The sequence below is a fragment of the Brassica napus genome, chromosome C1, assembly GCF_020379485.1.
Source record: "Brassica napus cultivar Da-Ae chromosome C1, Da-Ae, whole genome shotgun sequence".
Classification (NCBI taxonomy): Eukaryota; Viridiplantae; Streptophyta; class Magnoliopsida; order Brassicales; family Brassicaceae; genus Brassica; species Brassica napus.
The window spans coordinates 26,492,960-26,509,500 of record NC_063444.1 but is presented as its reverse complement, the minus strand read 5'-3'; the positions used below and the strand labels follow the sequence as shown (position 1 = coordinate 26,509,500).

The 16,541-nt window shown below is 47.9% G+C and overlaps 1 protein-coding gene and 1 pseudogene across 1 annotated transcript; one reads left to right on the top strand and one right to left on the bottom strand.

Annotated features, from left to right (window-relative positions):
* Positions 1–429: 429 nt before the first annotated feature.
* Positions 430–2,233, bottom strand: LOC111203585 (annotated as a pseudogene).
* A 1,607-nt stretch (positions 2,234–3,840) lies between these two features.
* On the top strand, positions 3,841–5,531 carry LOC125579902 (protein IWS1 homolog). The gene is made up of 3 exons (XM_048743809.1): positions 3,841–4,716; positions 4,804–5,223; positions 5,292–5,531. Exons 1-3 carry the CDS (start codon positions 3,841–3,843, stop codon positions 5,529–5,531), a joined length of 1,536 nt encoding a protein of 511 aa, XP_048599766.1.
* The last annotated feature ends 11,010 nt before the right edge of the window (positions 5,532–16,541 follow it).

The window sequence follows — 16,541 nt, the reverse complement described above, 5'->3', positions numbered from 1 at the left end:
TAAATCAAGAACATATAGACTTGAAAAAAGTTATGATTTATGTATGTACATTACAGATCTACAACGTTATGTATTTTGCATAATAAACAAAAGTTAATCGGCATCTTAACACGGATCGAATCCTACTGTAAATTAAAATAAAATAAAATTTGTATGATGCTACTTGAGTCTTGAATGTTATATAAATATGTGATTTAAAACAGAAAAATTTATGAAAAGAAAAAAATATGAAATAGTGTGGAAATGTATATAGTTTTCATGTAATAAAATATCAGTGGTAAATTAATGTCTTAAAGGAAAAATATAATTTCAAATATTTGTTGAAAATTTTATAGTATTAGGCTAATAGCGTAAGATTTTCGATAACAAATATGTATGTGTATTAATAAATAAATAAAAAGTTAACATAATCGTAAAACAATGAATTAATGATGCCACATAAATAACCTTCCCATTCATTGTACTTTGGACCGTGGCCAAGTTTATTTGACAAAATAATAAGCACACCATTAAAAAAGTACAAAATCAAACAATCCCAAACTTAAACAATCTTTGATTCTACTAAGAAATGTCTGCACGATCAAGCATATCAATCAAAGTCATTTTCCTTGGAAATCTAGGAGGAAGCCTCAAGATCATAGCATCATCAATCTCAATCGGAAGATGAGTGGCAACGATCACAATGCCTCCTTTTTTCCTATGTTCAGCAATGATATACTCAAGCAATCTAACTCCTTCATCATCGAAAGCAACTGATGGTTCGTCCAAAAGCCAAATTGGTCTATCAATAGCGAGCAGCCTCGCAAGTTGCAACCTTTTCCTTTGACCCATCGACAACATTCTCGACTTTTCTTTCACAAGTCTCCCTAAACCCATGAGCTCCAAAGTGAGGTGAGCTTTGCCGATCTTGTTTCGAGAAGCTCAAACCATTTGACATTGTCTAGCACCGTGAATCTTTCTTTGGTGGCGTTCTTTAACGAGATCCAATTGAGTTGTAGTTTGTATTGTTGGAAGGTTCCGGATTTCGTGATGTCGGGACCGTTCCAAAGGATTTCTCCAGCAGACGGTTTTGAGAATCCAGCTAACATTCTCAAGAATGTTGATTTGCCTGATCCATTGGTTCCAGTTAAGACAAGTGCACCACTATCGTGTGAAGATACATTCACGTGTCTTAGAATCTGTTGCGCGTTTCTCATACAAGAGACGTTTCGAAGAAGAAGCCGAGGGATTTGAGGCTTCCCTAGAGAAATTTTGGGACAAGATCTGAAGAAGCAAAACAACCATGAGTAAATAGTGAATCCAAGAAAAAAAGTCTTATGAATTGTGTAGGTTAAGTTCAGAAACAGGATCGATCAAACTAACATGGAGGCTGGAGTGATAAATCTGTTTGAACGGAATTCAGTCGACTAGAGTGAAAGAAGTCATAAATGGAATGACTAAAGACGTTTTATTAGAGTCGAACTGAAGGGTTACAAGAGTGACAGGAAAGTGAAAGAGCAACAAGATCAAAGAGATCGCCTAAAACCCTAGATCTAGCCGCTTAGTATGTAAAATCACCAAAAGTCCTCTTTCTTGTTGCTTCATCTCCCCCTTTTATAGGTCTTCTGTCCTTGATGTCCTAATTTCGTACCTCTTTGGGCCTTGATGCGAGAGGCCGAGTATGCGGGCCTTGACAAAGTTCCCTCCAAGCCGGGTACTTTCGGTCGGCTTACTCGACCGGCTAAAAGTACTCTAAGGTCGAGCTGACGTGTTTAGCCGCCGAGGCGACCAAACTAATCCAACTTGCTGGATTAGGGCCTGTTATTCGATGGGCCTTGTGGAGGGATGTAATCCATCTCCTACAATAAGCCCCCCCCCCCAGTTCACTTGTGAGCGACGCGGCGGTCTCAGTGAATTTGGGGGTCAGGTTTATTCGGATAGCAGGCTCTAATGCAAGGGATAACCCTTCCCGTTTAGTCGTCGGTATGTGCTTTTAGTCGCCTGATGTTCTGTAGGTGTCTCTGGTCGCTCAGAGTAGCGCTTGTCTTGACTCGCTTACTTGCATATCTGCTTTTATGATGGGATACAGTTTACTCGGGTGATAGATCATTTCGGATAAAACGACGGGGATCGGTTTTGCTGGTTAACCGGGGGCCGGTTTAAATCGAGACCAGGAATTGATTCCGGTCTGACAACCTAATTGAAAACCGGTTCAAGCGAGAAACCGAACCGTCGCGAGTAAGTTTCTCGGCATTTAAGCGGCCTTTTGAGGCCCATTTAAGTCTTTGTAGACCTAATGATTGTGCTCGGAAAACGTGCCTTCGTTTTTGCTATAAATAGGTTTCTCTCCTTTGCTTTCGTCATTCTTCTCTGCAGATTCAGGTATCCCGTTTTCTCTCCCTTCTCTCTACTTTTACTTTCTCTCTCTAGATAGGTTTTTCTTCGTATAGACTTGTTGGTATCGTTCGGCGGTTGTAGTCGTCCCCTGAATTAAGGAACATGCCTCCGAGAAGTCGATTGTCGTGAGAAGAAAAAGGGAAGGACATTGCAGATTCTCCGAGTCCGACCAGAGATACGTCAGCGACCGGTAGTCCATTGGACGATTTCGACTTGATTCATCGCGATGCTCTTCGGGACACGGAAAACATGCTCTATCTCAGCGTCTTTTGGTCGCTGATGCTCATAGGATGATTCGTGATGAAGGCGCGGATCATGTTGAAGTCGGGAGCAGTGATGTGAGCGGAAGTGAGAATAGAGGGGGAGACCAAAGCGATACTGCAACTGGTTCCGAACGTGGCGATGCTGATGAGTCTGGTCGGTCCCCGACGCCTTCGAGACGGGTTCGCACGAGAGTTTGTTTCGACCAGATAGACTGTCGTCCAACTATTTACCATCCTGGTGGGATCTTCGAAGAGCTGGCTCCGCTGCCGCCCGGACTGCTACGGGACCCGCGGGCTCAGTCGTGGGGGCACGTGTTCGGATCTTGTGCTTCTCACCATACCGTGAGGAATCTGTTAAGGGCGAGCGGCGGTGCTGGCGTTACTTACATCATCTCGTCTGCTGAGCAACGTCCCTGGTCGCCTCCGGTTGGTTACCAGTGTGTGTATGAGTCCTATTTCGGGGATCATACGAAGCTATGGTTCCCGATCCCTCGGTTGGTGACGTCTTATGCATTCCGCCGAGGCATTGCCATCTCTCAACTTTTGAACGGGTCACTGCGAATAGCCGTCATGTTAATGGTAATGGCAGCTGAGATGGATATCTCGATGAGCGTGACGGTCTTCGAGGAGCTGGCTTACAAGAAGGCGGAGCCAAACAGGATTTTCTTGGTGAAAATGCGTTCCAATTACAACGTCTTGACCGGTCATCCAAATAAGAAGCAGGATTGGCAACGCGCGTATTTTTTCGTGAAATCTGATGAACATGCTTTCGAAGAGCTGCCGGGGGACGACTACCGCGTTTTGTGGAATCGGCAACTCGGTAGAGACTCGTCTGTTGGAGTTTCGTTTTAGTCGTTAGTCCTGACTCTTCTTATCTGTGTATTTGCAGTTCGTCATCCGAATACGATCGCCTACCCCGAGAAGTTTTTTCAGAGTGCTCAAGCGATCGCGGCGCACAGTCATCTTCGCTGGCCGGATCTCAGTCGGGAGTGTATACGTCGTCAGCAAGCTAGGATCGCTAGAGGTAAGCTTGCTGGTTGCTTTTAGGGCCTATTCGAGTTTCCTTTTGCGATTTTCATGTTGATTCTCTGCTTCTGTAGTTGATTGGGAGTCGAGGCTTGCTTGAGTTCTCGGTCCCCGTAAGTCGCGCCTCCCTTTGTTTACTCGCAAACAACAGAGACTTCTCGACAAAGCTAGAGAAATGGATGGAGTTCCGGATCTAAGCGCCCTGTTAAAAGGGAAGTTGCAACTGCTCTCGAAGAAATCGACTACAGTCGATCCTCAGGGACCATCTAACTCCGGAGTCAACGTCACTTCTGAAGGTGGTGGAACCTCCCGAGAAGGGGCCTCTAAAGAAGGAGTCTCCAGAGAGGAGGGCCCTATTGCAATCGATCAAGGGGGCAGAGCAGAGACTTCTGCTTCAGGTCCCAAGAAGAAGAAAAAGAGCAAAAAGACTAAGGTGGGAGCGACCGACGAGGCTCCTCCCAAAGAGTCTGCTTCCCTCGATGCGACTTCCGAGGGTTCGAAGGCCAAAAAGAAGAAGGATGGGAGGAAAAGGTCTCGTGGCGGGGCAGCTTCCTCTGTCGATAGAGGTGAGGGCCTAGCAGAAGGGAAAGAGGCTGTTTTAGTCGGGGCGGCGCCAGATGGTCACCCGAAGAAGAGAAATAAGAGGTCTGTTGAGGCAGAGCCCCGTCCTTCTACCTCCGACGCGAATGCTGCTGATGCGACCTTAGTCGACGCTGTTGGGGAGGCCAGCGGCACTCCTGAAAACCTGTCGGAGGAAAGGACGAAAACCAGCTCGCGAGAAGGAGGTTCTGGTGGTGAGCCCGAGAGGTCTGCTCCAGACTCTTCTGCGAGAAAAAGATCTGGGTCTGAAGGTTCCGCAGCGAAGAGAAGGAGGATCGAATTCCCTGATCGCGTCGAGTTTTCCTACGACGAGACAACTCCCCTAATCTTTAATCCCCTTAGGTGCGCGGAGCTGACGCGTCAAATTCATGGTGGGACGAAGGAGATGCCGCAATTGGAAGACCTTTACTTCAAGAATGAATACATTGACGATGTTTCCTCGAGAGCGCGGGTATCTGCGCTACCTTTCGCCTTTTATCTCCTTCTTTGATTTATTGGGTTCATCCATCTCACGTGGTCCGTGTTTGTCGTTCTGCAGAGTGACGGGAGCATGAACTTCCTTGTTGAGAAGTACGACAGTGCTCTGAAGCAGACGATGATCCAGTTGGGATCTTTAGAGAAGCTTGCTCAGGCAAGGTTGAAGGCCATCGAGAGAGTAAGAGCGGAACATAAGAAGGCTAACGAGAAGGCTGCGAAGGAGAAAGAAATTCTTCGAGTGAAGTTCAAAGAGCTGGAGGGTAAGCTCAAATCCGCCAGCGCGGCGAAGAAAGAGCTTGCCCGAGAGAACACTCGTTTGGAGCAAGCGGCTGCGACCCTTGAGAATGAGAAGACTGAGCTACTCGAAGAAAGGGACGCTGCAGTTGAGAAATTGATCGGAGAGAAGCAAAGCTTGAGAGACTCCCGGGGGTTGGAGATTACTCGTGAGAGGGAAAGGGTCGAAGCTGCTATGGTCGAGAAGGCAAATCGCTGCTTTGGTCGCGTGCGCACGACCATTTTACTCGCTTGGACGCCTTTGGGAAAGCGAAGAACCTGCACGGTCAAGCTTCGGGGACGAAGAAGTGCCTCGAGATGATAAAGGTAAGTGGGACGGAGATCCCACAAGAAATGATCGACGTCTTTGCCGAGCAGGAGAAACTCTATGAGGCGGAGGCTACGAAATTTTGTGTAGGTCCGCTGTCTGATAGCGACCTCACTCTTTCTCTGTTGGTTCTTCCTTCTCGTTTCGTCGAGGACAGGTTTAGAGCGTCGTTTGATCCTTATGGATAGAATGTAAATTTGATCAGACCAGGGACGGCTTCTCAGCTCATTACCTCGCTCGAAATTACCGAGGAGCCATCAGAGGAACCATTGGTTGATGTCACGTCGGTCCCTGCTGAGCACGTCGAGGTCCCGGAGGGAGGTGGTCTTGATGAACGTCCGGAGAACGAGAACCTGGAGGAGGTCCCCGGAAAGGACAACCTTGAGATAGGCAACACTCCGGTTCGAGAGGAGAGACCGAGAACGTGGGCATCGAGGATCCTGTCCTCGTCTCGGATTCTTCCTCTGAAGGACGAGAAGACGAAGAGGAGGAAGACGATAGGGTCGAGGAGACGTCGCCGTCGCAGCCTGTCTAGGAAGAGACGACCAACGAAGTCGGGAATAGAGATGTTCCCCCGCCTCCTGCTGTGGCCTCTCTTGTCCCTGTTCCTACTCGGGTGGAAGACCCGACTGCTGCCGCTACTGAAGACCCAGTTGGTCCTTCTGCTCTTGGGACGCCAGAGGAGGACGGTTAAGATTCTGCGCCTTGACGCTTTGCCTATGTTGTGTTTTCTTTGTACTTTTTGTGTTTGTGGTTTTGATAGACCATGTTGTTGTATGCCTAGACATACTTTCATTTTGTCGGTAAGTCGCTGTTTTCAAGCAGACTTTAGATTTGTGGGTTGTTGTGTTCCTTATTTGTACTTGCAACTTATCTAAGTAAATTTCAGTTATCTTTAGAGTCTCGCGATATATTCGCCTAGAAACAATAGATTCCTGACCTTTGGCTTTTGCAAATAGATAACGACACAACCCGCTAAGGGACTTTGTTCACCTCTTGTCGTGTTTCGATTGAGATAACGTCTAGGTGCGTTTTTCTACTTTGAAAACAAGAAACTGAATCTAAGAGTGGAAGGTTCTTACGTCCGTTTTCTCAAAGACAATCGAGTAAATGGGTAGCTAATCCGTTACGCGTTTAGTCGAGAAAAGGTTAAAGATTCACTCCGTTTTGTCGGTCAGTGCTCTTTGGGCATAGGTGACTCGCGACCGTTGGGTCCTTAGGCTAAGTGTCTGACCAGGACATAGCTAGGAGATGGAACGTGAGTGTCCGTGTACCTCCTGCTGGAGATACGGGAGCCGTTGGGTTTGACAATCGGTATTTACTCGATCGAAGTCGGTACAGAGAACAAGATTTTGACTTTGGTTTTGTTACATCTGGGCCGATAAAGGCTGCCTACGTACCTTGGTTGAGGATCAAGCCATTCGTAGTTCGTTTTTCCCGAGTGAAAGTGGCTGTTAGAAGCGCATTTACTCGGTCGAGTAGAAGTGACCGCGGAGGTGCATCTACTCGGTTTTTTATTTTTTATTTTATGTCTCTACGAGTAGAAGCGTCGTAGATGCATTGAGTTCCATGCTCGAGGCACTTCTTCTCTGTTGGGTCGAAAACGGTTACGACGAAGTTAACGTCCAAATCTCCGAAGAAGAAAAACGTAGAAACCTTCTTCGACAAATACTTTTTCAAAATAGATTCTACTTTACGAAAAGCTTTGCGGAGGAAACGCGAGTCATCGGACAAAGAGCTCGAGCAGGAGCTCGGTCGCTACGTAGCGACTGAGCTCGAACCAAAGTTCGGTCGCTACGTAGCGACCGAGCTCTTCCGAAACGTCGATACGACATTAGTCCATGCGTTCTCGTCTACCCTTCGATGCTATCTCCCGAAGACCGTAGCGAACCCATTTCACAATTCCTCGCCATTCTAAGTTATCTATCAAACTTTACCGTCAAAACCGCGGAAAGTTCGTTCTTTATCGAAAGAAGCCGTAATAAACGCTTCAAATCGGAAGACGACCCAAATGGACCTAAGACATGACTCGAAGCCCAACTTACGATTTCTTAACCAACAGCCCGTAAGCCGCGTGACGGTTTACGCTTGGTTCGCAAGGAAAGATAAATGTCAAGTTTCCGCGGATAAATACGAAATTTTGAAGATAATTACGAAGATCGGAAAAAATGGAATATCTCTATTTTTATGCTATGACGGCTTAAGGGCAGAAGGGGAAAAGCGTAAACCGACCTTGGAGCCAGTATATAAGGATTCCTAGGCGAGAGGCATGGGGGAGGACTTTTCACAGCAAACTTAGCACTTAGGACAATTAGGCAACTTTCCGTTATTGTTATTCGAGCTGCGACTCAATTAGGTTTAGCCGTCTTAGGGTTGTTAGAACTAGGAATCTCGCCGACAGCTCTCGAGCCCAGGCTTATACCTTGTTGTAAACGCTCATACGCAAATTCGGAATAAGACTTCTCTTTGCTCTCTTTTTACGATTTCATATAATTTGTCATTGTTATCTCGTGTTCTGATTGCTTAGCGTGTGGTATTAGCAGATATCCGGGACCTCTGGGAAACTAGGGTTCTCCTACTTTCCTTATTTAAACGGAAATCGACAGTGCGAATTTCGATTCCCACAGTTTGGCGCTAGAAGGAGGGGGGGGGGGGTACGGATCAATCTAACTCTCAACCACATCACACTCAACCAGACATGTCAACTGACGACACGGATAACGTGCAAACTCCTCTTAACGGAGGCAGCGACACTGATCTCCACACTCCCGCAGCGGACGTATCCGCGGCCAACGCACCAGCCAACGCCGCAGCGCTCGAGGAGTTTAAAAAGATGTTCGCCACCTACGAAAAAAGGTCGGAAGAACAGGATAAGCTCGTGAGCACCTTGACCAAACAAGTTGAAACTTTAACGGCAAGGACTCGAGCAATCCGCCCCCGCGGAACCACTAAAGTCCGCGGGAAAAGACTCGACTTTGCAACCCCACTCAACAGGCCTGGAGCCGCGCAGGAACGACCTTCGGGTCAAAACCCTAGCGAGAAATCTCCCATCGAAAAGGGAAACTCCGAAACCCTCCGCCTCCTGCAAAGGTTTCGGAGGACAACGGAGTCGAGCAAGTCGACATTGATCCTAGCGATGTCTGCAACAATACCGATGAGGACATCGATAGACATCCAAGGAGGACCAGAAGCCGATTCACTCGGAAAGCTCTCCGGTCGACAAACCAATGACAGAAGAGGAGAAAATCCTCTATTGGAACGAACAAGAAGAGCTGGCTGAAAATCAAACCGAGCCCACTAGCAGTAAACGCCGACAAGCGCGGAAATCTGCTGACGAGACGTCGGATATACGCGATCTTCGCGACTATATCACCAAGACTGCGGTAGAAGTAAGAGCCGTAAAATCCCAAATCCATCACGCTACTAGCGCGGCCCCCGAGATCAACAGGCTGCTGGAAAGGGCTCGGAAGACCCCTTTCACCGCTCGCATCTCAGATACGAGGGTATCCAATCCAGGAAAAATCAAAGTACCAAAGTATGATGGTATGACCGATCCGAGAGCGCACCTTCGGGCTTTCCACATCACGATGGGAAGAGCGAGGCTGAAGGACGGCGAGAGAGACGCCGGCTACTGCCGCCTGTTCGTCGAGAATCTAGAAGGAGCAGCCCTCGAATGGTTCGCGCGCCTTAAGCGAAACTCTATCGAGATTTTCCAACAGCTCGCATCGGAATTTCTCAAGCAATACTCTATGTTCATAGATAGAGAAACTTCCGATGTCGATCTCCGGAGTCTTTCCCAGAGGGAAGAGGAACCCCTCCGCGAGTTCATCAGCCGATTCAAGTTGGTAATGTCCAGGGTCAGCGGCATAAGCGACAAGGTGGCCATCGATGCGCTTTGAAAGGCGCTCTGGTACAAGTCGAAATTCAGAAAATGGATATCCCTCGAAAAACCGCGGACGATCCAAGACGCCCTCCACAAGGCGACGGACTACATCATGATCGACGAAGAAACAAAAATCTTATCGCAAACACATAAGTCGGCGAGATCGTCCTCAAAAGATGTAGACCCAAAAACGAGGAAGAAGAACCCTCGTAACGACAAGTATGTCCATCACGAGGGGGAAGAACTCCAAGGAGCGCATAATTACGCGATCGGCTCAGACCAGGGCCGAACCACGGGTAATACGTGGACTCGCAACCAAGGATATGATGGAAACACCTTCTGCGAGTTCCACCAGTCCCGAGGACACTCCACGACTAACTGCAAGGTCTTGGGAGAAAAGCTGGCCGCGAAGCTACTAGCCGGAGAACTCTCGGAAGTGACCAGCATGAAAGATCTCATCCTCGAGACCGATCGCCCCCCGAAGCCGGACGAAAATCTTCCCGCGGAGATATCTCCCCAAAGAAACCAATCTGGGGATAAACGCGGCAGGAGGCCAGACGACAAAGGGAACGATAACAATCGTCGTAGAGTCAACATGATCATCGGAGGATCGCAATTCTGCAACGATACGGTTTCGGCCATCAAGGCTTACCAGCGGAAGGCGGAGTCAACCGCAAACTGGCCTACATGGTCTCCTACCCTAGATGATCAGAACTGCTCAATCACCTTCACAAAGAAGGAAGCCGGCGGGATCGATCAGCCTCACTGCGATCCGCTCGTCATAGACCTCGTCATATGAGATCTGGAAGTCGGAAGAGTACTCATTGACACGGGAAGCACGGTCAATGTAATCTTCCGCGACACTCTCAATCGGATGAGCATCAAACTCGGAGAAGTAACTCCAACTCCGAAACTGCTCACGGGCTTTTCAGGCGAAGTATCGATGACCCTCGGATCGATCCAGCTACCAGTCATGGCCAAGGAGATCACAAAAATCGTCGAGTTCGCGGTAGTCGATCATCCTGCCATCTACAACGTGATCATGGGAACCCCATGGCTCAACGCTATGCAAGCCGTTCCATCGACGTACCACCTGGGCGTCAAATTCCTGACCCCGAACGGAGTCGCAGCTATCTGGGGTCAGAAACAGTCGCGACTGTGCTTCCTCGCGGAACACAAGTTAAGACAGATGACAACCTCTGCAACGGTAAATCGCAAACGCACGAATATTGATAAATTTTCGACCAACAACGTTTTCAGAAAAGACGATTTAACATCGTCTGCTGACGCAGACGCTTTGGGTGTCGAAACTCAACATGAGTCCAAAGCCGACACTACAACTCAACCGGAACATTCGAAAGAGAACACTGACCCAGCCACGATCATCTCGATCAAGGCGGTCAGCACGGCAACAACCGCCGAGTGAAAACGCTCACAGCATAAAACAGAACTACGAGATGGCTTGATCCTCGAAAAGGGTACGTAGGCAGCTCGTCGAAAGACAAGTTCAGCTATCCCCCTCACTAAAAAGAGGGGAGGGGGGGAGTGGGTGCGTATACTCGTATACTCCCACATAGGAAAAGATGTGTTATTGTAATCGAATTCTATAGAGATTTCGAAAATTTTTACGATCAATATGCGTCGCTTCTTTTTAAGACAAAATCGCAAAACAATCTCACTTCAGCACCAAAAATATACGTATAGTCTTCGAAATAACTGCGAGACATCGCCAAGTTAAAAATCGAGATGATACGAACAAATTGTCCGAACGCGACCACAACAAATCTTACACTCCATTCGTCGATTGGCCCCGACGAACACATCAGCCGTCTTAAACAAACGCAACTTGATCACTCTTTTGATCTTCAAACGTCCAACACAAGGACGAAAGCGCGCTACAAAAAAAATCCGAAATTTTGGTATAGCACTTCCAGTTGGCTTAAAAATTGTCTCTGGAAAGATGCTCGATTCGTACCATACAAGTCGTATAAGCCGAGAAGCTATCGCGGACTTTAAATCGGTACGAATAAGGTAGAAATCGCAACAGGAAAACCGATAGCCGGCTAGTCACCGCACAAACCTTAAAACCGAGAGTAAACCTAGGTCTTGCCCTAAACCCATCGCATTGGTCTCAGACATCTCAAAGACATGATATCTAAACGATACAAGATCCTAAAACATGTATCTTCGTTCATATCTCAACGTTCCCAAAAGATCGTAAATAATTTTTACGAAAACTCACGTCTCGAACAAACTAACAGATCGAACGCCTCAACGAAGATAAAAATGAGAGGACAACTCATGTTTACTTCAAACCCACTCTAAACAAAGTAACTCAAACAAACATTCATTATATAAACCGCATAGCGGTAGGGGTTCAAAGCCACCAACGGCCAATCCCGATAAAAATGGCCAAAATAGGCCCATACAAAGTTCGAAGGCCACACTCGGCCAGACATATATGAACAAAGGCCACACTCGGCCGCTAAATACTAGATAAAGGGAAAAACTACTTCCCATCAAAACGCTAACAGATCAAAGTTAAAATTCCCGGACAAGGAAGCTCCGAATGCATCCGCGGGAAAGTTCATTTCCTCATCGTCACCGGCAAAATCAGTCGTAGTTTCTACCGTATCAGGGGAAACCGTGATGGGATCCCAGAATCCATGAATCTTCCCATCGATCGGAGGAATGGTCGCCTCAGCGTAAGCATGATCCTTCATGCCACCCTTCATTAACTCCATCTCCCTCTCGAAAACGTAGTCATCTTCCTGCGTCTTCCAAAGGCTCCCGACAGAGCCGCGACACTCACGGAAGTCGCGTAGCGAGTTGAAAGCGCCCTTAAGATTCCCGTACTCAACCAGGAATTGGAAAGCGCGAGTCTTCATCACCTCGATGATTTCCCTCTTGCCCTTCCGTTCTGCCCTACGAACAGCCCTGGCATGATCACGAGCGAATTGAGCGTCTCGCGCCAGCATCTCGTCTCGGATGCGAGCAAGATCCTTTTCCGCCTTCTCCGCTTTAAAGCGATAGATCATGGCCTCTCTATGGCTCGCCTCAATGGCCGATCCAAGCAAGTTCAAACCCTATAAAACCGATTGACACGTTATAAGCAAAAAAATAATAATAACGATCGTCAGAATTCTTAAAGTTTATACCCCGTTAATGATACGAGATCCTTCCGCGACGATTTTTGGCCTCCCCGACTCGCTCGTGGCCGGAGGAGCATCAAAGCCCGACGGAAGACCAGCAAAGAAATCATCAAAGTCCGGAATATGGACCTCGCTCGTACCGCTTCCATCGCCGAAAGCAAGGTTCGGATCCCATCCTGGAAGCATGCAATCGTCGACCGAAAACTCCAGGTCGCCGAGATCAATATCTTTCCCTTACGAAGAGTTCGGCCCCGTCGCAATCGCGGGAGCGGCGTTGGGACCTTGGTCTTCAGTTTCGGAATCACTCCTTGTTTCTCCGCCCAAAGCAGGACTAGGATGCACAAACCTCAGCGCCTTTCGAACTCCAGAAAAAAGGACCATTCCTGAGCAGATCCCTCATCGCAATAATGTCCTCAGGGAACGGAGCAAGAGGGTTGATAAAGGGACAATCGTTCGGCAACCTCCGAAACAGTGGGATACAACTCTCCTCAACGGACGCCGCGTCTACATGAACGAAGAAGAAAAACTTCCTCTACGAGTTGAAGTTAGAAGTAAACCCTTTTACCACTGACATGAAGTTCCAAGGAACCAGCCTGTACGTGTCCGTGTCCCTGATGATCTGTAATCGAAGAAGCGCTTCGAAGTGATCGACGGTGAGAGAGAGATTATGCTCGTAGCTCAAGACCAGGATTCCTATAAGGTGTTGGATGCCGAGAGGATTCAGTTGGCTTATCGCCACCCCGAAACGACCCAACACACGGACGATAATCTCGGGGATCGGGAACCAGAAACGGCAGCGCACTACGAATGCCTCGTAACAAGTAAAGAAGCCCTCCGGGGGACTACTAGTGCATTCTCCTTGACGAGGAACCCTGAATTCAACCGCGTCTGAAATATGGTAGAACGACCGCATGACCTCGAGGAATCCACTAGTACTCCTACTCGGTACACCTGCCTCCACCGGGCGATGGTTCATGACCGGGAACGATTTTTCTTTGGGAGGCGTGATCGAACCATAACACGCCACCCATCATGCCTCGTTCTCGGCTGGGTCTATCGAATGAGGAACGAATTCCATCTTCGGCACTCGAAGCTCTTCAGAAACGTTCGCGGGCAAGGACCCTTTCTTCGAACTCCTCTTCTTACTCGACATCTCGTGTTTTTCTTTTTAATCAAGAAAGAAATGATAGAGAGAAAGAGAAAGAATTTTTCAAAAAAAAACCTCTCTATGAGAATGAGTAAGTGTGAAGATTGTGAAGAAATTACCTCCCTTCTTATAGGCATGAGAAATAACTATTTACTTGCGGATTTTTGGACACGAACTTCGCCCAAATACACCAATCTCGTCTGAACTCGTCATACCGCGCATTGGGACCTCGCTAGAAATCCACGCTCCCAATGAGCTGGGGGGCTAACTGTTGGGGTCGAAAACGGTTACGACGAAGTTAACGTCCAAATCCCCGAAGAAGAAAAACGTAGAAACCTTCTTCGACAAATACTTTTTCGAAATAGATTCTACTTTACGAAAAGCTTTGCGGAGGAAACGCGAGTCATCGGACAAAGAGCTCGAAAAGGATCGTTACGCAGTGATCGAACACGTGCTTCGCTCGGTCGCTACGTAGCGACCGAGTTCGATCCAAGGCTCGGTCACTATGTAGTGACCAAACGTCCATTCCGCTCGGTCGCTACGTAGCGACCAAGCTCTTCCGAAACGTCGATACGACATTAGTCCATGCGTTTTCGTATCTCCCAAAGACCGTAGCGAACCCATTTCACGATTCCCTGCCATTCTAAGTTATTGATCAAACTTTACCGTAAAAACCGCGGAAAGTTCGTTCTTTATGAAAGAAGCCGTAATAAACGCTTCGAGTCGGAAGACGGCCCAAAGGGACCTAAGACATGACTCGAAGCCCAACTTACGATTTCTTAACCAACAACCCGTAATCCGCGTGACGGTTTATGCTTGGTTTGCAAGGAAAGATAAATGTCAAGTTTCCGCGGATAAATACGAAATTTTGAAGATAATTACGAAGATCAGAAAAAATGGAATATCTCCATTTTTATGCTATGACGGCTTAAGGGCAAAAGGGGAAAAGCGTAAACTAACATTGGAGCCAGTATATAAGGAGTCCTAGGCGAGAGGCATGGGGGAGGACTTTTCACAGCAAACTTAGCACTTAGGACAATTAGGCAACTTTCCGTTTTTTTTATTCGAGCTGCGACTCAATTAGGTTTAGCCGTCTTAGAGTTGTTAGAACTAGGAATCTCGCCGACATCTCTCGAGCCCAGGCTAATACCTTGTTGTAAACGCTCATACGCAAATTCAGAATCAGACTTCTCTTTGCTCTCTTTTTATGATTTCATATAATTTGTCATTGTTATCTCGTGTTCTGATTGCTTAGCGTGTGGTATTAGCAGATATCCGGGACCTCTGGGAAACTAGGGTTCTCCTACTTTCCTTATTTAAACGGAAATCGACAGTGCGAATTTCGGTTCCCACATTCTCCGCGTGACGTTTGAAGTCGGCAGACGCCTGGTTTAACAACTTTGATGATTTTGTAAGGTCCTTCCCACCTAGCGCCGAGTTTACCGGCGTTCAGCTCCTTAGTGTTCTCGAACACTTTGCGCATGACAAGGTCACTGAGTTCAAGGGTCGGGCTCGGACCTTTTTGTTGTAGTAACTCTCTATCTGATGTTGATAGTTTTGGATTCGTAGCAGAGCTTGGTCCCATCGTTCTTCAATTGCGTCGAGGGCATCAAGCAGCATCTCCTTGTTGAGTTCGACGTACTGGGGCATTTTCGAGTGTCGGAGGCTTGAAACGTTAACTTCTGCGGGAGCCATAGCCTCGACACCGTATGCAAGAGAGAAAGGTGTCGATTTGGTCGACCCTCTTCGTGTTGTGCGGTGGCTCCATAGAACTCCGTCGAGTTCGTCGGCCCAATGACCCTTTTTCAGGTCTAAACATTTCTTAATGCCGTCGATGATGAGCTTGTTGGAGGATTTGGCTTGGCCGTTTCCCTGTGGGTAACGAGGGGTGGAAGGGCTTAATCGAATGTTCCATTTGCTGCAAAACTCCTTGAAGATGCCTGACATGAACTGTGATCCATTATCAGTAACAATTTCATACGGTAGACCGAATGGTTTCCTCCAGCGCCTTCGTGTGTTTCGGCCATAACCCTGACCGTTTCATCACCATGGATACATTTGAGGAGTACTTTACTCGCAGTCCATCGATGGAGTTCGTCGTCTAGGACGACATAATGGGCACTGCGTGTTTTTCGTCGGCGGGCTGCCCATTTCTCGGTTGGAAGTTCCCCCTTTGAGAGATAGTCGATGAACTCAGTTCGCCAGTCAGGGCCGAATCCATCAGTATCGAGCGTGTCGGTTTCGGTGACTGGGGCAATGATGATGGTTTGGTCCGTCGTGTTATCGATGATCGGCTTCTCAATGCGGTGTATTGGAATGGTTCATTTAACTTGGTCCCGAAGCTTGCTTCCAAGGGCTGCGAGGGCGTCGGCACAGACGTTTTCTCCCCTGGGAACTTTGATGAGTTCGAAGAATTCGAACTCTGTGGCTAAGCCTTGTACTATCTTGAGGTAGGCGTCCATCCGATCATTGCAGGCGTCGTAGTCGCCGCTAAGCTGACTGGCGACTAACTGCGAGTCGCAGTAGGCGCTTAGGCGTTTGGCCTTGACAGCTTTTGCTAAGCGGAGTCCAGCGATCAAAGATTCGTATTCTGCTTCGTTGTTCGAGGCTGGAAAGCCGAAGCTAAAAGACTGTCTGATCAGTTCGCCGGTCGGGGACTGTACTTGAACTCCGGCACCTGCACCCTTGTTAGTCGAAGATCCGTCGACATGCAGTGTCCAGTTTGGGTTTGGGAGTGTGAGATCATGCTCCAACTCCGGGGCCAGTTCGACTAAGAAATCCGCAAGAACCTGAGATTTTGCCGCGGCTCTGTTCTTGTAAGTGATATCAAGCTCACCGAGTTCGATAGCCCACTTCGTTAGTCTTCCGGACCTGTTTGTATTTTGGAGTATCGTTCGGAGGGGCTGGTCGGTTAATACTTCCACCGAATGTGACTGAAAGTATGGGCGAAGCTTTCTTGCCGCTTCAACGACCGCCAGCGCCATCTTCTCCAGAGTTGGGTATCGCGTTTCCGGTC

What these genes read in the sequence shown, in the direction of transcription:
- LOC125579902 (XM_048743809.1), top strand. Translation starts at nt 3,841, where the DNA reads ATGGATGGAGTTCCGGATCTAAGCGCCCTGTTAAAAGGGAAGTTGCAA. An exon ending in ATGTTTCCTCGAGAGCGCGG is followed by an intron (nt 4,717 to 4,803) that starts GTATCTGCGCTA and finishes GTCGTTCTGCAG; the next exon opens with AGTGACGGGAGCATGAACTT. An exon ending in AAGCTGCTATGGTCGAGAAG is followed by an intron (nt 5,224 to 5,291) that starts GCAAATCGCTGC and finishes GGGAAAGCGAAG; the next exon opens with AACCTGCACGGTCAAGCTTC.